This window comes from Poecilia formosa, unplaced genomic scaffold, assembly GCF_000485575.1.
Source record: "Poecilia formosa unplaced genomic scaffold, Poecilia_formosa-5.1.2 Scaffold241, whole genome shotgun sequence".
Classification (NCBI taxonomy): domain Eukaryota; kingdom Metazoa; phylum Chordata; class Actinopteri; order Cyprinodontiformes; family Poeciliidae; genus Poecilia; species Poecilia formosa.
The window spans coordinates 756,744-779,178 of NW_006800180.1; the positions used below are offsets into that span (position 1 = coordinate 756,744).

General features: G+C 38.7%; 2 protein-coding genes across 2 annotated transcripts in view; one reads left to right on the forward strand and one right to left on the reverse strand.

Moving 5' to 3' along the window:
- sfxn5a (sideroflexin 5a) overlaps positions 1 to 9,678 on the forward strand; it is a 20,436-nt gene extending 10,758 nt beyond the window's left edge. The window contains exons 11-14 of the mRNA XM_007569534.2: positions 1,493 to 1,608; positions 2,158 to 2,243; positions 6,846 to 6,963; positions 8,874 to 9,678. Coding sequence (XP_007569596.1) covers positions 1,493 to 1,608; positions 2,158 to 2,243; positions 6,846 to 6,963; positions 8,874 to 8,951 — 398 coding nt within the window. The 3' untranslated portion in view covers positions 8,952 to 9,678. The remainder of the gene's footprint in view (positions 1 to 1,492; positions 1,609 to 2,157; positions 2,244 to 6,845; positions 6,964 to 8,873) is intronic.
- Positions 9,679 to 10,532: 854 nt separating this feature from the next.
- Positions 10,533 to 20,904, reverse strand: emx1 (empty spiracles homeobox 1). Its single transcript, XM_007569535.2, has 3 exons — positions 20,000 to 20,904; positions 17,864 to 18,048; positions 10,533 to 15,843 (listed from the first exon to the last, which is right to left on the reverse strand). The coding sequence occupies exons 1-3, from the start codon at positions 20,346 to 20,348 to the stop codon at positions 15,676 to 15,678; spliced, it is 702 nt and encodes a 233-aa protein (XP_007569597.1). The 5' UTR covers positions 20,349 to 20,904; the 3' UTR covers positions 10,533 to 15,675.
- Between the last annotated feature and the right edge of the window lie 1,531 nt (positions 20,905 to 22,435).

A 22,435-nucleotide genomic window follows, 5' to 3' on the forward strand; every position in this document is an offset into this window, starting at 1 on the left:
TATATATATAAATTATCCTGGATTAAATGGTCTCAGTTAATTAAATTCCTCTCACAAGGCAACCTGCTGTCCCTCCGGGGCGCAGCAGAGATAACTCCGGACGCCGTTGTCTTAAATTAAAAAGGCTCGGGGCGAGAGCACTAAACTCTCTAAAATGAGTTTTCCTCATTCCTATTAGAGTCAAGAAGAAAGGTCTATCTACATTAACATACATTTGTGTTCATTTTGGCGAGCGTGAATAAATAAGGCCGCTGTTTGTCGGCTCGCCTGTGTTTTGTGTTGTGTTGCTGATTTGACTCTTTTGTTTGTTTCAAAGTCTCAGTCGGGTTCAGTTCTGTCTTATCTGACAATTATATATGTATTTGTACATTATTTGGCTTATTAATAAACATTTAAAGATGGTTTAACTTGAAAACGAAGGCTCATGCAAGTAAAGTCAACTAGAAAACTTTTAACTCGGAAATTAAAATTCATCAAGTGGATTTAACAAGAAACACAGAGTTAGACATTTTTTTTAAAAGCTCATTAATATTGAATTGTGACTTTTTTATATAAATTAATCCTGTAATTTAAACCAAATCTTTAACATTTTTCAAGATAACAGTCCTGAGCTGGTTGAACAAGCACATATTTCTGTGTTATGTTCAGGTTGAAACAATGACTTGTTTTCATCTAGAATAACTTTAACATGAACAGCCTGAATAAAATATCTGATCTGATGATGCACATTATTAAACATCACACTGAATTCTGCTCAGAAACATTTATCTAGAAAAGATAAATAATGTTAATAATTAGACATTGTCTTCAACTTTTGCAACCATCTGACTCACGGAGCAACACAAGATGCAAAAACCTTGCTGCTAAGCACCCTGGGAAGTAGTCTCCTCTTCTGCTTTTTTTTAAAATCCTAACTTTAAAAAAACCATCAATTACTCAATTATTGGCGATATAGCAAAATTAATAAAAAGTCAACACAACTTATTAATGTCAGTTTATCTTTTGTGTAGCGCAGAAACATTTAAGTTGAACATTTTAAGTAGATCTAAAATGTTTCTGTCGCAGTACAAGTCTGAAATTTCATTCATAATGAATTTGAGTTGTGAAACCTGCAGAAACCCTGTTGTCGCTCTGTTAAATAATATTTTATGCCCAACTTTACACAGAATAATAAACAGATGAGAGACTGGAAAAAAGAGCTTTTCTCACAGCTGAAGTTGGAGAAAGTGGCAATAAATTCTGGATTTCAAAATAAAAATGACACCATGAACAATGAACACCATGAATTGTTCAGCTTTATCAAAGATAGACTTTCACATTTGTTGTCAGGAATTTAGAGAAACGTAAAAAAAACACCCCCAACAACCTGACAGGAATCTGAATGATTGAGTCAACCCTGCATGGTTGTTTGAAAAAGGGGAAACATGAACATCTTAGTAGGCCACTTCAAACAACAAAGACTTTCTTTTACTTATGTAATTTCTTTTCGCAGCGAGTGCAAACATCTGCAACGTGGTGCTGATGAGGCACACCGAGCTGTCTGACGGCATCGATGTGCTTGACGACAGCGGGAAGGTGGTGGGAACGTCTAAGATAGCCGCGAGGCATGTATGTCTCAAAGATCTTATTCTGTTTATTTCTATTATTATTTATTAGGACTCTACATGCAGTTATGAAAAAGAAAACAAAATAAATAAATGCTCCGTTCCAGTTCTAATGTTTGGCATTTTAGGTTATAATTTGAGAAAAATATGACCTAAAAGGCTAAAAATGCTAAACGAATGTCAATATTTATCACTTAGTATTTTTGTGTGTGTTTTTTTATATATATAACTCATTCCCAACAGGCCCAATAATGTTTCTGTTGAATTATAGCTGATATGTTTTCACTCTGACATTGTGATCACACATGCACACACACACCCACACACACACACACACACACACCTGAATATTTACAAAGTCCAGCTGCCTAAGCTTCTGCTTTAATTGTTGCATCAATTAAAGGCTTCATTGGCAGCACCTTGCTGCCCCATTTCTGTAACAGCTGTCTGGTTTTATACTTTCCTTCACATATTTTCTTACCTGTTATTGAGTAAAACAAAAATGTCACTGTATTGTTGTATACATTTTAAGAGTTTGCTCTTTTTGTGACAGGCACTTTTAGAGACGGCCCTGACCAGAGTCGTCATGCCCATGCCCATCATGGTGCTTCCTCCCATGGTCATGGCCGTTCTGGAAAAGTAAGAAAATCTCTTCCACTAATTTCGACTCTGTTGAAAATTTCTAATCTATCTGGAAACTGAACACTGGATTTAAATTTGGATAATGTTTCCGTCGCATGCATCAAATAATCTGAAATTAATTTGAGCTTGTTTAAAAAAAAATAAAAATTGTTATAAAATCTTAGTTTGGATGATATTGGGATTAAATTGAAAAATCCTCCATGACTGGATTGAAAAGAATCATTATTTTTTTTGGTTTTTCTTTGTTCAAATCCATCAAACTTTTAGATGCATTTAGGTTCTTCCTATTTGTTTATACTAGGAATAAATAGTTAAATGAAACATTAAAGTTGTCAGAGGAGGTATGGAACATCCTCTTGGTAGCTACAAATTGGCAAAGTCATGACAAAACTACAGAGTTATGAAATGACAGAACTGTAAAATAAGCTGCATCAGGTCAGTCCAGGTCTGTGGTTCAAAAAAGTTACAAAAAATGTCGCTAATCACTGAATTGAGCAGAAATTAGTTTTACTCTAAGTGTGGTTATAAGAGCAATAACTTTTTTTTCTCCATCACATACAATGAATGATGCACTAGTAAAAACATGGATACCTCTCAACAAAATATATGGTTTCATAAACGTCTTCCATCAGACACTTCCTCTGCAGTGAGACACAGCATTGTTCAGGACTGTGGTGATGACGTGTTTATGACGTGACGCGTTTAGTTGGTCGTCCTCGGATCAGCGGCGTGTAGGAGAGGAATGCAGAGACCTCTGGGAATCCCTGACAGCACTTGTCCCAACCGCTCTGAGTGGGCGGGCTCAGACGGCGCGGCCTGCTCTCCAGGTGTGTTTGGGATTCCTGGCACCTGAGTAACTGAACGGGGAGGTAGAGAAAGACAGAAGGAGTGTGCATGTGGGGGGTGTTGGTGCGTAAACGTGTCGGTGGGGAGCTGTGAGATCGACTGAGCCTTCCTTGTGTGTAGTTCTCAACTCTCCTTTATGTCAGCTTGCCTTCACTGGCTCTCAATGGGGCGAGAACAAGGGGACAGAGACAGGTCCCCCAGGCGGCCCCTCAGTGATGGATTGCTCTGCTGAGAACATGTTCACTGGACTGACAGCAGGATCTGTTCTCATGCACAGCCATGAGTGTATTAGGCAACGTTCATTCAGAAGAAAGTTCCCAAATTTAGGCAAAAGTGACGTTTTATGATTCAGGAACAAGGTGATGTTGTAATGCAGCAATATTACAGCGTCACTGTTTTCGTTGCTATTCGAGGGCTTCATACTTTTCAATGGTTGGACGCATTACCTTAAAAAAAAAAAACCCTCCATAACAAATGCTATTAAATATTAACAGCAGCGTGAAAATATGAGTTACTGTCACAAGTGAAAGAAACACCCTAACCCTTTATTTTTAAGAAACATGCATTAGCAGTTATATTAAAATAATTTAATATCTTATAGGAGTGGCACAAAGCATCCAATCATAATCTCCATCTCAATCTCAATGTGTTTTTTATCTGTGATCTTTGATGGTTTGTTACTGTGACTTGCACACACGAGTACAGGTTTAAGAAAAGGTTTACTGAGAAAACTGAATAGTGGTAATGATGACTTGGTTGAATGGTTATCTGTGCCTCAGATTGGGAACACTCTGTAGCAAGAGACCAGAATTAGACAGAGGGAGTTGGCTAGTGGATGATGTGTTTATAGCTTATGTAAAAGGTATCATCACAATATGCAAGTGAGTATAGTTGGCCCACCGCTTTTTCATCTGTGAGCCACCAAACATAATCATCAAAGCCCTACAAATGGTGAATGACCTGTGCTTGTACAGCACTCTATCAAGTCCAGAGGACCTCAAAGTGCCACTCAGTGTTCAAGAATACATTCACACGCTGAAGGTGGAAAGCTACTGGATAGTAGCTACAACTGCTCTGGGGCAGTCTGATCGAGGTGAGACTGTCATACACCAGCGCCATTGGACCTTCTGACCTCCATCAAAAACAGCAGTCAGAAGGTCGAGTAAAGTGTGCAGTTGAGTGAAGTGTCAGATACAGAGTGAACAGGGATTTGAACAGGCAACCCTCCGACTATGGGACACCTACCACCATCACCCCGGTAACAAAGCCTTACTGATGTTGGTGTTAAGTGACTTCGTGGCTTTAGAGATGTGATGAAACAATGACCAGGTTAGCAGTTTAGGTCAAGAAGACACTGGGACTACAGCAGTGTTGTTAGGTCTGAACTGGGAAGATAGTTGAGAAGCTAGTGGGTAAATTCAAAATAAGGTTCCAGGTTTCCAAGTCTAGAGCTCAGGGAATGCATAATTTGTAATCTTTGAATAACCAACAGCCACAAGGATCAATTACAATCTAGCATCCCACAGTTTTTTTCGTTTAAGGCTGAGATCTACTGGATCCGATTTGGCTTCAACGTGACGGAAAATCGGGTTGGATGATGCACGCAGCCATTAGAACACGTTAAAGTTAACATGGCCTCACGGGCGGCCAGCGAGTCCCTGCATCTCCTGTTGTCCAAAGTCAACCTGAGCATGCCCAGTGCGTGGGTTGCATAAGAGCATTTAAATACAGCCAGAATCACATTCATTTGTCAATAATGTCTTTACGACATCTTATCTCTTCCCCTTTATTAAGGACAGCCTACTTTACCTTTACCACTTGCGTTTAATAACGTGCAGCAACTTTTCTCTTCGTAATGCACTTCTGCAAGATGTGCATCTATGCTGGTGTGTGTATGCAGCCTAATTAAACCATGGCAGCCATATGTGTTAATGAGCTCCCTCATTAGGCAGTAGCTTTCCTCGCCATGAGGGGAGGGGAGCGTCGCTGGTGGAGGAGAGAGGAGCGGCTCCTTCTCAAGCTCCTGCTGAGTTCGCTGTCCCACACACTGAACAGGAGATTATCCTGTGGCAGGCAGGCAGGGGGAGCAGAGCAGAAACTGGGCTTCACAAGACGAATGCAGAAAATAATGCGTTCTTCCAGGCACTATTTATAAAGTGTAGTAATTCAATGTCTGTATAATAATTCAATAACCAGTTCCTCATTTGTAAAATGACAAAGTGAAATATCATGTAGATTAATTGCATACAAGCGGATGTCTTTAAGTCTTTATTGATGATGATTAGGGCTGGACAATGTGTTCTGAAATCAATATCATGATATATTGAGCAATTAATCTCTCTAACGATAAATTGAATAACACTAATCCACCCAAAAATTAAGAATGTCAGCATAAATACTTCACGGATATTTATATTCCCCAGGACCGCAATTATATTTTTCCATTTTACTTATTTCTTTAATTAACTTTTAAGCTACAGTGTCTGCAAATACATGAAAAAAAAATTGTGTTTAGTTGTTAAAGGGGCAGTATTACATTAAACCACCTTTTTTGAGCTGCTATAACATTTTTCCGTCATCAAAAACAAACCTGGATTCTTGCTTTGATACTTTCATGAAATTTTGAGAAATCCTTTAATCTCCGTGGCAACCATTCAGCTGAGCAAAACACCTGGGTGGACCTAGCTCAGCGTTCAGGACACAGCTCCTCTTTGGAGCTGCTGTTTACACACGACTTCTGTGTCTCCCCCACTCAGCTCCTTCAGACTAGCCAGCAGCAATTAGCAAACAGGTGGTGGAGCAGAGCATCTGCTGAGCTCATTATAGGAGATACTTCTCAATATAATGTTGGTAAAAATGTTTTTAAAGGGTTAATAGAGGAGCCATGTTGTGATGACTGTCTGAAGGCGGAGTTTCAGAAAGAGCAGGAGCTTCTTAAAGAGACAGAGGCCCAATTTCAAGGCGTTAAATTACAGAGTCAATATTTTTAAGTCATATTTGATATAAAAATGATTTTTACAACTGAGGGCAACATGGTTATTTGATTGTGCTGTAAAAGGGCACCATGTGTCTGGGAAACAATACAGCCCATTTCAGACTTATTGCTCAATGGAACAAGTTTAGAAGTGTAAAATAACTTCTAACGTCTTTGCTGAACCCAAAATGTTGCCAAATGATTTACATCACTTCTTTTTTCGAGAGGGGGCAACGCGCTGCTCCTCTTCCTCCTCGACCAGCTCTACCGCCACCGCTTCAACATTTGAAATTTCCTCCGTTTCCTCAACCTCACTGTTTCTTTCACTTCCTGTTACAGACTGAAATGGGGTGGAGTCATGCGACTACAGACGGCACACGTAATGCTAAGTCGTAAAAGGCCATGAGTAGCTTAGCTACACACGGCCAAAACTAAGACAAAATCGACTTTTCCTTTCATTTTTCTTAAAACACTGTAAATGCCAACATGGGTGGAATGACGTCGGTCATCGTCATAAATTTCGGTGTCAGTTCATTTTTGGTTTGTCATTTTATAATTAGGTCAAATTTCCACTTACAGTTAATGAAAACACCATACCTGACATGACAATATTACTTTAGACAAACAAAAAACAGTTTTCATGCTGATCTATGACCTTTAAACGTATGTCTAACACCTGCCTTAAGGTTCTTATTTTCTAAATGTATGTCTTTGAGGAGCCGTATCCAAATGCAAATTCGATAAAAACAGACGGATCCTGACTGTGTCCTCTTCTCCAGGCTCCCTCTGCTGCAGCGGCGGCGACGGCTCGTCCTGCCCGTCCACAGCCTGGTGTGTCTGGCTGCCTTCGGCCTCGCTCTGCCGCTCGCCATCAGCCTCTTCCCACAGATGTCTCAGGTACTTCACAGCTACGCTGCTCCACTCTACAACAACTTTTATTCATTTTTTTAGCCCTACCATAGCCTATAAAATGGCCCCTCATAGTTATTATTTTTTCTTCAGCAGAGCCTCTTATTACAGGGTCCCATTCCTGCACTGCAAAAACACAAAGTTGTTCAGTTTTTTTATGTCTAGTTTCTCGCGCAAATATCTTAGTACGCTTGAGGTAAGACAAAACTGACTTCCAAGAAACTTTTCAGCAACATGTAGGAGCTTGTTTTAAGTAAATTCATTAATATTGACATAAAACTACTAGTTCCACTGACAGATTATTTCACGTATAACAAGACATCTTTCCATGTTATAAGTGAAAAAATTTGCCAGTGGAACTAGAACGTTTACATGAGTGTTAAGAAATTATTGACTTAAAACAAGGAAAATTTACTCATCAGTTAACTTTGCCTTATTTCAAGAGCACTAAGACATTTGCACGAGAAATTACACTAAAAATACTTGTGGCGATTTTGTTTTTGCATTGAGGACTCATAAAACATCAATAATCAAAATACAACTACATAAATTCGTTACTTGTGTAACAGAAACGATGGGACGTAAGCAACAACTTGTGAATTTTTCATTTGTAACTTTTAAGTTGAACTTTTCCTGAACTACTCCTGACTGCGCTTCCTAAACGTAACATGTTGTTTCCAGCGTGTTTAGCTGAATCTGCTGAGGAGTTGTTTGTTCCCGTCGTTGGGAGAGCTCTCAGACACCAAAGAGCAAATGTGAGCATGTTCGCAGGCGGGGTAAAGGTCGCACCCGCATAACAGACGTATCAAATGTTCAGGAGTTTCCCAACCGAGTGGTGTTCTGTGGAAACCAGTGGCATTAAAACAAATGATCAAAACCAAGAGGACATTTTCTCAGTGACCTGGTGACTGAGAGTGATTTCTTTTATTATTATTATTCTAATATGTTTTTTAAATTGTACCTGTATCGACTATGTGCTCCTGACTGGGTTTCAGTTTCCGACTGAAGCCTTTTTCTCGACTTCCTCAGTGTTTCTGTAATGAGGCGTAGCCCTCTGAGACTCGACCCCGTGTTGTCCCGTTGTTCACTGCCACCAGTGCCATCCAGGCCAAGCGGGCTGAGATCTAACTTTAGCCCCCGTTGGCTCAGAACACCGCCATCCTGCTCATTAATCGGCAACGGCGCAAAAAAAAAAAAATAAAAATTTTGTTTTTGGCCGATTTTGCTCCGTCTTTGTGTTGTCTCTCTTGCCAAGTGACTTGCTGACATGAGCCAGCCAGCTCTGGCTTTAAAATGTTTAGGATTTAATTACCCACTGGAAATAGCTCAGACAGCCATATGGCAGAAAAAAAAGGAGAAAACTTCAGACATATGTGCCGCCAACGGTCCTGTGAAAAGCCTGTTTTTCTCTCCCTTTTTTCTGCACTTTCGCAGGAATAGCAGATGAAAAAGAAGGAGGAAAATCTCCCCAATAAGCAACAAGAATGCCCTGCTCTCCGGGACCCCCCGCCTACTCAATTTGTCCCACTTCCCCACTTCACACCTAGCAAGATGTCTGATTAAGGATTCTGCCTCCAACTCCGACAGCCATCTGTCTCTGGTTCAAATATTAGGAGACGTAAACCTCAAATTAGACTTTAATCTGCCAAATTGGCTCTTTTTGCACATTAGCGGCAAATGGAGAACATTTAAAAGCTTTAAAGAATATTTGCTTGCGATAAAAAAAAAGAAGGAATAAAAACAGTTGCAAAGCTCACAAGCTACGCTTACAAAGTATAGATCCGAGTATGTATTGGACGTAGATGACGTAAACTCATCATCTAATTGCTCGTGCGAAATATTTCCACTCGTGCGACTGACCTTTTTCTTTGTTTTTTTCTGTTCTTTGACTCCCACAGATCAGCGCCAATCAGCTCGAGCCAGAGATCGCGGCGGCGACAGATTGTCAGATTTTGACGTACAACAAAGGGCTGTGAGCGTTCCCTCCCGACCGGCGGGTCGACCCCCGCCGTCCAACGCTGCCAACGTGGAGGAGGTAGCTCGCATTTTCACAAAACAGCAGCTGATCCCGACAACGCATGACAACGCAGAGATAACGGTCAACAGCGACAGCTAAATGTACATCACAACGCCTTCGAAGTATTAGCAACGCGACAACACGAAGACTTACCTAAGAGTTGATGCCAAAAATGGTGCACCACTCGAGCCTTAAAGGCTAATTCTGGCTGCTGCGCAACCTGTTCAAAACAGGAAAGTTAACAGCTTTAAAAAAAAAAAAAAAAAAAGCAACTCAAAACATTTGCAGAAAACTCCATGCTGATAATAAGTCGACTTTTAGAATAGTTTGGAATTTTTACAGGTTTTTACGAAAAAAACCCCCAAAAAAAACAAAACTTCTTGAACAAAGTGAATGTAGAAAAGCCTTAACAGCTCAGCAGTAAACTTTATTCCGTTTTCCTCTGCTGCTCCACCAAAAAAGTTGTGTTGTCGCTTTCAGAATGAAAGTTTCAGGGATTTTCTGAAGGGACGAAAAATAAACTTGAAAAAACATGTTTATGTTTGGGTTTTCTCTTTTTCTCTTTGCCTTTCAATCTGAGCACAAGAACACTGAGATTATAGCTACAGCCAACCAATGGTTGGTGGAAAATGTCCGACTTTGTAACTTTTCAATTCCACATACTTACAATAAAGAGCATACCTCATTGTCTGCCCCTTTACCTCTGTTCACTGAAACTTAGTGTGTAACTTTAAGCATCGCTGTTTCTGGATCCAAGATTATTGACTACGAAGTTATACTTATTTAAAAGCAAGTTAAGTAACGCTTTTTAAAGTGAATTATCTTTTCATGTTAGTTTAGTGTTCAGTAAGGTTTTGAAATGAACAATAATTAATTAGACCCGGTACAACCTTAAGACTGTTGAGTTGAAAACATGTTTCTTTTTAATGCACATTGGTAATTCGGGCCTGATTCAGACGATGATATCTTTGTTTTGGAACTTGCTTTACTCTGAAAGCACAAACAGCTGGGTTGACGATACGATAGAGAGTGCTCTTCAGAACGACCCGTCTTTGTATTCCAACCCGAGTCGGTGGAAGGAGAAAGTCGAGCGAGAATGACGGGGAGATCTGCATGGCATGCTGCTGTAATCCAAAGTTTTGCAATTCACCCTGAGAATCTGAAAACTATTCCTGCAGACATAAATTCTTCCAATCATATGATTCGTCTTTGCGTTGTTTTCTTTCCACCGGTGTCTTCAACTTTTCTTTTGAGTGAACCAGCCTAGCACCACTTATATATTAATATTTTTAAACATGGTCTCGTAGTAAATTAGCTGAACGTGTTGCACTTTGAGCTCATGTCACGGCAAATGAAAGGTTTTTTACATGCAGTACCTTGCGGACCACTGGGGGGCGTCTGGGGACCACAGTTTGAGTAGCTCTGATGTAAAAACAAAGCAACGCAGATCATCAAACTACCACCTTGTCTTGTCCATCCACAGAATTTTTTCCCAAAAATCTTCGGTATCATCACAATGATTTTTTGTTGTTGTTGTTTGTTTTTGCAAATAAGAAAGTGGGGATTTGTGTCATTTTTGGTTCCCAGAGGTTTGGACTTGAACACCTGTAGATGTTGTGTTTTACCCAGTCTTTTTCTTATTGTTGATTAATCAGCATTGTTCTGAGGTTGGTAGGGTGGACTGTAGCCTGGTAAAACCCTGTCCCTTGTTCTACACTTCATTTCATACTGAGGATTTGGCCCCTCTGCTATCGAGAAACGATTGTTTCCTGGAGGCGTGGACTCTGTTGAAGTTTAAAGTTTGACCCAAACGCTGCCGTTTGGCCATAATTTATGTAATCAGGAAATCCTACGCTGTAATCCTGTTCCTAAACAACCATCCTCCACTGCATAAAAGAGAAGTGCCGAGCCAAACCAGATGACTGGTAATGTAAATTCAGTATTTGGAGGTGTGGCCAACACAGACTGAATGGCTCACTTCTTATCTGCTTCCATTGCTATAACTACAGACAGGCTACGATTCTAAAACAGTGCAGAAAACCAACGTCATCACTCACAACTTCTCCTTCTGTTGGTTGATTGGCCAATTTGTTGAAATACTACTTGAGGAACTGAACTCAATGGGAGAAATCCCGAAGGAGTTGTGAAGGGAAATGAGAATTGAGCGGTATTTTGTAGGAAGGCAACGTACAAACTTGACATGCTGTGATTTAGAACGTTACTGCTGCTGTGCTCTTGGAGTAATCGTGGTAGACTGGCCACTCCTCAGAAGGTTCATCATTGGTCCATGTTTTCTCCAGCTGTAACTAACTCACTGTTTTGCTGTTTATATATTTCAAAAGGGACAATGCCCATCATATAACATGCCGGAGTTAGTCATATAGGTTAGTTTTCATCTGTAATTCCTCAGGGTACAAAAGTGGAATCCCAAAGTTTTAGAAATGGGTTTTGTAGCCTTTTTTAAGACTGACGTCATACTTATTTCATGATTAAATGAGTAACGGTATTTTCAAATGTATTGGCATTTATTGATGCTTGAGCTGAAAGCATTAAATAAAACATTATGGGTTTCAGTAAAACCATGAAACGCAACAATAAAGACAGTTTTAAATGTCATTAATTGGAATATATCGTGACAACAATAAATCAAAATTCTTAGAATTGTAAGAAATTTATGGTGATAAACGATACGATAAATTCTCCCCCCTAATAGTTTGATTTACATTGCTATTTTTTCTGCTCATTTTTAAAACCGCTCTGTTTAATCTGGTGATCTTTGTCTTATATTAACATTTATTTGATGAAACATCAGCGAGGGCAACAAGAAATCAAAAACACCTTATGAGAAAACAAACTTGAAAGATGTTTTTATTATTATTTTTTTATAAAGATGCAGTTAATCAAGTCATAAGTCTGGTTGAGTTTATATGCAAAGCCGTGTCTATTAACCACAAAATCAGGTCAAGATGAAATCATGTCAAACGAGATCATGATCAACACATTTCAGCAAACACTTCCACAGACTTATCAGCATCTTATCTCATGTGTCTAAGTCGCTGCCATTAGTGCTGGAGTAACTTTTTCAGCCAGTTTATAGATCCGTATCGTCGTGTTTATTTAATCCCTTGGCTTATATAAACGCTCCATCTTTTGTTGTGATCTGTGTAATCGGCATGTTTGAGCGGTTGCCTTGGGAACAGTGCACAGCGGGTTGCCACCGACAAGACGCAGTTGCATTGACGGCGACGCCCAGATCAACAGAAACGTCTTTGAATCAGTCAGCATCAAAGAAATGCATCTGGTAACGCATCAGAGATTAACACCGAGTCGTGTCGGGATGCCAACTGATGCGTTTTCAAACCCATCAGCCTAAAAGGGAGATTTTTAGGCTCATTTGTAGATCGTAAGAAATTCGAAAGAATTGTTTGCTTAAGCTAATTGCTGTTTCTGCAACAACAGCAGGCCCCTCCTCCACCCTATCTCCTTTTTTTTTGTTTTTGCACCTCTCTGTTCCTCTGGAGAGTTTCTCGTTTCTCACCCTGGAACGCCGCTCGGTCCCCTTCCTGCTGACTTGGCTGACAGGAGACGCGGCGTTTAGGGAGGCCAAGGTGATGTTCCACCTAATTCTTACCTTGGCCACACAACAAAGAGGCCCTTTAATTGCGCTAATCTTTTACCAAACCAGAACGCAACCTGTTCCAGAAAACCTTCCTGACAAGAGGAGGTAGTAGAGTCACGGCTGTCAGGGCGAGCGACAGAACATGTTTGTTTAGATAACCCCGCGCCTCCTTTCAGCACGTTTCTGCACCTGCAGTGAGTATAGGATATCTTGAGAAAACTCAAAACAAGCCGTGTGTGACCCCCTTTGGGTGCGTTTCGCAGTGTGTTTTACCTCTACCTACTGCCTCTTTTGTCCCTCTTTCTCGCTGACAAAATAAGACACCTGGGTCAGACATCAGCTCTCCTCTGAGGTCGTGGGGTCACTAGGCAGTGGTTTCTTCCGGGCAGCTTTGAGCTGCTGCTAAAAAAGATTTCAGCAATATCCAAACCAGGTCCCGCCTCTTTGAGAGCTATTGCAGCTTAGTAAATGTCTGTTTCGCTGAAATTTCAGAAACATTAGCTGTGTTTCCATTGACTATTTATTTGTGCTGTTTGACAATTCGAGAATAAAATTGCTTAATGGGAACACGGAAATTTATTTAAAAAAAAACTAATTTCTATGATTGAAAAGTATTGCCGGTCGCAACAAAATTGTTTTATTTTTCCTAAAACTGCAATGGAGACACTTTTTTTTCCCCATCACATTGGTCACATGATCAATAACAGGATGTTGCTACTGGCAAAAACGACGAAGAAGAAGCCGACAGGAAGTAGTTGGAGGATGATGTCGCGCTATGTTTTTCTATGGACTTATTCACATGTGATTTTTAAATTGTGAAATTGCGTTTTTTCAACATTAGCTGAATATTAACAAGGTTTTTCGCACATCCGTACTGACCAACAGGTAACACACCTGACACTTCTTACACTTCCTGATCAAGGTGTGCGTTTATCATATCGTTTATGATTTATTGTGATACATTTTTTAGATTTATAAGAATTTTGATTCATCGTAGTCCTGATAAATTCCAATTAATTTTGTTTAAAACTTTGAAAGGTTTGAGTATTTTCTCCACTGTCTGTTCAAGAAAAGCATCGATAGATACCAATACATTGAAAGTGCAGTTTAATGATGTAAATCACATTTCTTTGATTGGTTTCATAAAGAATTGTATTATGGAAATGTTTTTCAAGAGCGTTATTTGTTGCTGTGACACAGTCACATGGTGACGTAAAAAGTCCGTAATAAATATTTATATTCACTTTTATTATCACAATAGTACCACAAAGTATTGTGATAAAACATAAGTCCATATCGCCCAGTTGTAGGTGTTTACACCCATCCATCCTCTCCTCTCGATTTGCCCTGGAAGAGTTGGTTTGTGCCTCATCAGACGTGGCAACCTAATAAAATAAAATCTGGATCTCTAATAGCTTTGGGCCTTGTTATTTTTCTCAATTTTCTTGTTACAATTCAATAAAAGTCAGTAAAATTTACCAATCAAACTTTGTGGATTCCTTGTTCTTTTCAATGCAGCACAAATCTGACCAGTTTGAAATGTCTGTCAAAGGACACCAGGATCGTGTGTGAAGATCAAAAGAATTCAGTTGCAATGTTTGGAAAGCTCTGCATGCCTGTTAAGTGGTTTTATACATGTTAGTTATTGACTTTTAACAGTTTATTTAGCCAGAAGTTTGAATTTATTACCAAACAGTGTGCTGGTTTTACTATTAAAACAGAGACGAATGATATTCTGCTTTGAAATAAAAATACATTTAGTGAATTTTATACATTTAGGAGACATTCTTTCAGTCTGATCAGAATCTGGAACTGTAGCTTTAGCTAATTCCTATTCTGTCAGCCCAATACTTCAGCTTATAATCGTCCTTCACTTCTTTCTCCAAATGGAACAATTATATTATAGCCAGTTTACTAATTAGGTGACTGTATGATGAGATGAGAGATTTCATCTAGTGCTATCAGAGTAAAGGGGTGTGAATACAAACGCTCATCACTCTTTTCTGTTTATTTGAAACAATATTTGAAATCCATGGATTCATTTCCCTCCATTTTACAACCATACGCTAATTTGTATAAGTCAGTTGCATAAAATACACAGGGATTTGTGTTTGTAATGTGACAAAATGAATGATTTTGTCGCTGTATCCCAGTCACCACTGAGCCTTAAATGTTTGGGGGTTTGTCTTATCAGCCCCTGCAGCAGCGCGTTTCACAGCAGTCTGCACATCCACTAGCTCAGATGGAGAGCATCAACCTAATGAGTGAAATCTGCAGCTGCTGTAGCTGCTGGGAACAAACTGCTGCCTCAATTAAAACAACACGCAGCAATCTCCCATGCAACAGGAGCACGTCTCAAAGTTTTTATTTCCAAAGCCGTCTGTCTGTAAATACATTTCGCGCTCGAAAAACACGCTTCCCCACACGTCTCGCTCTACACGCGGCGCTTCGTAAAATCTGCAACAAACGGGGACGTGTTGTCTTGTGCATCGCCTAGGGCGATGGTTCCACGGTGGCGAAAGACGACAATTTCGTGATTGCGACTCAACTTGCTTCCCGGGGTCACAGGTCGCCTCCTGCTGGTGGGAAACCTTCATTAGCAGGACAATGAAGACCGTCTCTAAAAATAAAAGTGGTGAGGAGTCTGAGAAGTTTTCCGTTTCGTTCCGTTTCACCAACATGTTCACTGACTGACCACAGCTTCCTTTCGAGGATGAGTTCGACTTAATGTGGTGCACAGGTGAAAGCGAGTGAAGTAAGGTGGAAGTGATCAAACAATTAGCTTTTTGTTAACCTTCACTACTGGCCTATGTACAAAAAAGGAAAAGAGAAAAAGAAAAAGCGAGCACCATGGTACTGTAGGGTACGACTTTTCTCTTCAGCCATCATGAAATGATGCTCCGCTGTCGTGGCGGTGGCGCTCGACGTTCAAACTCCTCGATGAAGACGTGGAGTGATCGCACATGGAATCCTTGAGTCTTCCTCTAATGAGTCTAACAACGCTTTTAATAATCTTACATAATAAATAGTGTTGGTCCTCTGACGCTCAGGCCCGTGTGCGGGTTCAGTCCTCTGAGGTCACGTCGATGTCCTCGGAGCTGGCCTGCTTGGTGGCGATGCGCCACCTGTTGATGTGGTGGTTCCCCTTCTTCTTCTGCTGGCTGTCCGGACCCTCCTCCTCCAGCTTCTGGCGCTTGTACTTCGTCCGTCTGTTCTGGAACCAAACCTTCACCTAACGAGGAAAAACAGGAATTGGATTGTTACGGTAAGCTTCAGAGAAACTCTGATTCTGACTTTTCGTGGGGGAAAGAAAATACATAAAAAGCAGCAAACAATTTTATTTCTGTTTAGCAAATTCACCAAACTGGATACACATCTTGCTTTTTAAATCAGTTTTATTTTCTATATGAACTTTTCTCTTTCAGTTAATTGCTGCATTTTTTTACTGCTTAGCTCAGTTTTCCTCCTTAAGATCGTATTAATGTTTTCACATATATGCATGTATCTAGGGTTCAGGACTATGATGGCATACAGAATCAGTTCTGCACAACAGGAATCTGAGGTTCAATTGGTTTAATGTTGATTTGATTATTTTTATGATCAAACTAATTTTTGTCAGTGATTTGACTCTGTCATACTTTTACTGTGTTTTCTTTTAAGTGTAAATTTGATTATTTTCATTTTTATTATGTTTAATTTTGGTTTTTCAGTATTTTTTACTTTGCTTTTGATTTTAATTTATATCATTATTTTCACCTTGTTTTTTATGCTTTAGCTGATTTTACATTTGGATTTGAGAAATTCTCTTTTTTATCTTTAATGTTTTTGTTTCTATTTTTGCTCCTCTTGTTTTTCTTGTTCATTATTGATTTTATATTTTAATGTTTTGTTTTTAGTTTGATCTTTTTTAATCATCTTTTCATTTCTTTTTTTATCTGTGTTGTCTTTGTTTTTATTGTCAATATTGTCATTTATTATTGTCATTTGTTTTCATATTTTGATTTTTGAGAGTTGTCTTTTCAAATGCACCATTGTCACTGATAGTTTTTCTCTTCTTTAACTAAATAAATATTCTGGAAAACTCAGACTAAACCTATCACCACTAACTAAATACATCAAGTTCTAATTAACACCAGCAAAGTATGTGGGTGTATTAAACATTTTTTATTGTATTTTAGGTTTATCCATCCATCCATCCATCCATCCATCCTCCATCCAAAACCTTAGGTTTGAAAAATAAATGCTATTTTGTTTTTGCAGGATTTTTCTGTGCCATTTACTATTCTTATTTTTGTTTTGAAATACTTGTATTTAAGATATTAGCTGTCATTTGCTCCTGGGTTTTTTGTTTGAATATTGTATTTTTCTACAGGTTTTTAAAATATCAATATTTTGTTTGAATATTGTGTTTTTCTACAGGTTTTTAAAATATCTTCCTAAATACCTATATGGCTGTTGGAGGAGCCGTATTTACAGAATTTGATACTCAGACACCATTTATGACATGTTTAGTTTCAGCAGGTCAAATCCAAAATTTGACCTGCTGCTAAAACTCGTAACATTTTACCTGCCATTTATTTTCCAACCAAGATGAGAAATGTATTTCAAAACTTGAGTCAAATCTGCTTGTAATGAATGTGTGTGGTCTGCACTGATTTAATTGGTTTTCACCAAGATTCACCTCTTGTTCAGATTACATCTATGCTTTTCATGCTGACTAAATGCACAACATTCCAGCTTTTAGCTTAACATGCCTCATATTAAAATGCTAAACAGTACAATTTCACTTTTATATCACGCAAGATAGCTGTGTTGCCCAGGATGACTAAAATATTTATATATATTTCTTAGTTGACAGGTGTGACATATGTAGTAAAAAAATGTTTATTGTGTGTGAGCATCTCCTCTACATTTTTTTTTTACAGAAATAGCCTTCACTTTGTTATTTAAGTCCTTTGCGCTCTCAGTAAAGAAGTAGAGGTTAACCGTCTTGTCGATAAGCATTTAACACTAATTTCTTAAATTGTTTTTTATTATTATTAATTTTTATAGCACTCATTTCAGCAATAAAATGAACTCTTAAAAACATGAATTTCTTTAATTATGGCTCTTTCATAAACTAAATAAGTGTTGAATTGTAAGACGTAAAAAAAATTGAGACTCAAAATTAAGTTTAATTTAAAATAAACAAACAACAAAAAAAACAAAAACAAAAGCAGGACAGGCGAGAGCTAAGTGTGAACTCAACTTACTTGGGTTTCGCTCAGACTCAGGCTGTTGGCCAGCTGCTTCCTCTCGGCTCCGACCACGTAGTGGTTCTTCTCGAAGGCTCTCTCCAGGCGAAGCAGCTGCGACGGAGAGAAGGCCGTCCGGATGCGCTTGGGCTTCCGGGCGAAGGGGCCGTGCAGGAGCAGGCTGTCCTGGGACACCTCGTTACCTGGAGGTAAAGTCAAAACACTTGAGCTAAATATCCCTTGTGTTGTCTCTCGGTTAGTAAGCCTTTTTATTATTATTATTTAGACACTATTGAGACACTTCTGTTCATGTTAACGCATATTTTGAAGTAAAAACAATGGAGCGAAAACGGCGGCATTTTTTGTGGCATCAGAATAAGCCTGATCAAAAAAATATATAATTAAATAAAAATTTAACTCCTATGACTACCTCGCACAAATTCTATTACTTCTGTGTAAACGTTTTGTTTTACATTTAATATTTTATCAAAAATATTGTGACATTCTGGACCATTTATCCACCACTTTTCTTTTTGCAAACGGGAGTAATATTTGGTTTCTAATCCACCTTTTCTGGCTTGTTAGCGGACCATCAGCTATGTGAATTCGTATGTTTCTCATGGCACCCGTCACTAGTGGTCTGGTTTTAAAAAGTAAGCATTGTTACAATTTGGCATGTTACTCTCCCAGTTCGAGCAAAGTGTCGTTGGGTAAACAGAGAAAAGAGGAACATGTCTAGAGTCTGAACTGTAACTGAGAAAACGTCCAAATAAGATATTTATTCAGAATGTGATCCAGTTGAGCAAACCAGGTCTTACGTTCAGCGACTTTGTTAAAGCTGAAGTCTGTGAACTCAACGTACTTGCCTATGAAAGTTCTATTTTTCCACAATTAACCGGACCATCATTATCCAACCCTAAATAGCCACTTGACAGCGGCGTAAAAACGCAATGATCTTTTTGTACTTGGAGCAACTAGTTTGTTTTGAAGTGTTGGCGAATTTCACTTTTTACATCACATTTTACTCTTTACTTACTCTTCAAACGCTCAATGTTTTCCTTTCCTTTTCAGCCCTATTTAACACCAGCATTAGATTCTAATTTCGGAATAAACTACGCAGTTAGCGGAACATAAAGTCAACTATAGCAGAGTTAATTATCACATTCCAAGTATGACGCAAGTAAATTGTAATAGTTATTTTGTCGTTTTAGAGGACAAAAAAGTTATCTAAAACATTTGATGTAATAAGAATATAATTTAATAGAAAAACCGCATTTCGAAATGCTACATTTCTCTTTTATCTTTATTTTACTTTTTTCCTTTATTTTTTTCAGGATTTTCATTTAAATCCACTAAACATTGCACACTTCCGTTTATTTATTTATTTTTTTACATACATGCTTTTATCAGAACTTTTTAATATTTATAGTTTTTCTTTTGCTTTAACCTATTAAGAATAGTAAAACACAGTAAAAACCTATTTTTAATGTGAAATGTGAACTTTAATGTGAAATCAGGACGCCTTTGGATGACTGAAAGTTTCCACAATTTAGAAGCAGTGTTTTAAATTTGATCGGGATTTCTTTCTCTTTTTTTGTTTTGTTTCTGATAACATTTCAAGAAATTGCAAAATAGAAAATTATCATTATGAAATTCTTCAAGAAATTTGTCACATGCGTAGAATGTTAATTTTTTCACATTAATTATAACAGATGCAATAGATAATTATGCACAGACGCAGAATTATTTATATTACTATTAATGTTTCGCCTATACTTGAGTGATACATATTTATTATTATTATTATTATTATTATTATTATTATAAAAATGTCTACGACAGGAAAAGAGTTATACGACAACCAGTTTGTTTTTCTCTTCTTCTGTTGTGATTTTTAAGAAAAAGAGGGGAAAAAATTGACAGCGGCTTCCGGATATTACCAATGCTCATCTGTTCCCAGTCTCTGCTGTTTCACTTTGCAAACAAGAATCTCTTACCTTTGAAACAAACAAAAAAAAATCTTAAGAAGCTATCTAAAGAAAATATTCACTCTCAAGTCAACACATTTACGCAACAAACTTCCGGCAGACTACTGCTGATCGTACATCTTTCACCTCAGCGCGATCTCTCTCCATCTCCTCTTCTTTTCCGTACCTTGAAATCTGTGTCCAAAAAATCTGTTCCGTAACACCCAGGGGTAGAAGTTGAGCGGGTCCCGGTGTTGCGTGCCGAAGAAGTGCGGATGCTGTAGGTGGGAGCCTCCGAGCTGGTGCGGGGCCACGGTGAGGGACGGGTGGTTCACCGTCTCCGGGAACACCAGCTCCGGGCTCTGGTAGAGAGGCCTGGCCGCCGGAGCCTGGTAGCCGTTCATTAAGGCATCTGTGGTCGGGTTGGAGTAACTCAACGCCGTCGGCCGGATGGGGTCCTCGGCTGGCAGGGGGCTCTCTTTGGCGACCAGAGACTCTATCGTGAAGCAGCGCTTCCCGGCGGAAGAGAACATCATCTCTAGGCAGGAAGAACAAAGCTGGATCGTCGTTCTTAACTTCCTCTCGCTCCTTAAAGTTGCATCTTGACCGAAGGATGGTGGGGTGTCCGCGGGTAGAGGAAGAGGTGGGACGGGGAGGAGGAGGAGGAGGAGGAGGGCTGCCTGCACAATCTAACCCTCTGAAGATGCTGCTAGAAAACTCAACAGTGCCGCAAGTCTGTGCGCTCCCAGAGGGCGTCTGTTCACAAATGCGCACCGAGAGCAAGCGGCCCTCCACGCTCGCCCCAAGTGGCTTTACGCTGCGCAGGAAGGGAGCTGATTGGACCGGAGCTCCTGCCAATTGGTCTCCCGGAGTACCTGCTCCACAGATCACAGGAACCCGGGACCAGCTTAGTTACAGGCAGCACATGTGTCCAGTCAATTAGGCGCTCATTGGGGCGCACATTCAGGCTTAATATGTCGTGTGTTTTTTTTTTTTTTCCTGTTCGTAGAGGCAGTCTGCCGTGTGAAAGCTGTTTCGGTGGAAGTTAGGAGCCACTATTTAGAAGGTTGACTGAGGAGAAATGAAAGGTGACTCAGTAGAGCAGCTTAAACATTAAATCAGAGTCATTTTTCTTTAAAGTGACATTCAAATATTTTTTTTCTCTCTCTCTATTTTTACCCCAGGACAAAATGAATGTATTTCTTTTTTATTTGGCTTTCAGTAAATGTTTTGCCTACTCCTCTGCTTTCATTTTACTTTTGCAAATTTAGAGTGTGTGGCTTCATTACACTGTGAAACTGCTAGGTTAAAGCAACCCCAGTTGTTTTATTGTGCATATCCATCAATATGAAGTAATCCAGGACGTAGGCAGATTATAGGTTTAACTCATACTAGAATAAGTTTTCAAAGGCAATTGACTATAATGAGACTGATAAAGAGTGGATGGAAATGAAAAAGTAAAAAAAAAAGAACATAACCTTGATTTCTAAGCAAGTCGTGTTTTTAGGTTATATGAAAATGCTGCTACATTTGGATAACACTATTACTACTTGATTCATAAGAAATGTATTTTATTCTCTGTGCACTGTAATAAAAATAACAGCTAAAACTGAACCAAATTATGAAACTCTGCATTTTATGTAGATTTCAATACATATTTCAAAGAACAAATACAGTAATTAACTGTTTGATGACTTCAGTAAATAAGCTACATTTCAGCAATGTTTTAAATGTACTTATATAATTTTTTTAAATCTAAAAAATATATATCAAGACTGTTTATTCTCACAAAGTCTGTTAAAGGTTTGGTTTATCCAGAACTGGCCATAGCAGGATTCTTTGCTCCAACACAGAAATCTTCTGAACCAGGAGTTTCAGATCAGTTCTGAACTCTTCTTGATATTTATTCATTGATGAACAAAATAATTTAAAAAAATAGCTTTACATGATTTGTGTCACAAAAAAATCCATTGATTGAGATTTGCATTATTCAATGGCTAGTTATTACCATCAAAATTAAGTTTTTACAGTGCATCTTTGTTTAAAACTCCAAAACTGAACTAATTATTGAATGTATGCCGCTAACACTGTTAATATTGAACCATAATTATGAAACCATAAACTAGAAACAAACATAGCTTCTGAGAATCTCCCTATTGGTCAATGTGTGGATGCTAATCATTGGTAAGCTTCTACTAGCTGCTTAGCGGATAAAAGGCTATTGTTATTTTAAATTAATATAGTCATTCTCTAGTTTGAGCTTATGTCTAACCATTTTTGCTTTCCATCCTGTGGAAGAAGTTCCATGAGGTCAGATTTTTATTGAACCTAAAGCAAATTTAAAAAGCAAAGTAGCAGTAACACCTGTATATCTTAGCCTTAATTTACAGAAAAGTACTTCAACTGTTCATTTTTTAACCCAAATGCTGAGTTGATAAAACTGTGTAAGAGTTAAGTTAGTTTAAACTAAAACATTGTGTTGTATTTGTTGGGTTAAAGAGACTACAAGAAGACAACTTTAACCTTTAACCTCAAAAAGTTAGCAAAAATTAGAGCTAGATATGTTTGACCAAAGTATAGATGGGATTATACGTTTTTCCATTTGCTTCATGAGCTTTTTTAT

Bases quoted from the DNA above. Each gene is read 5' to 3' on its own strand.
- emx1 (XM_007569535.2), bottom strand. From the start codon at position 20,348: ATGATGTTCTCTTCCGCCGGGAAGCGCTGCTTCACGATAGAGTCTCTG. The intron at 18,049-19,999 runs GTACGGAAAAGA...CTTTACCTCCAG, and splicing joins TTTTGGACACAGATTTCAAG to GTAACGAGGTGTCCCAGGAC. The intron at 15,844-17,863 runs GTAAGTTGAGTT...TTTCCTCGTTAG, and splicing joins TGAGTCTGAGCGAAACCCAA to GTGAAGGTTTGGTTCCAGAA.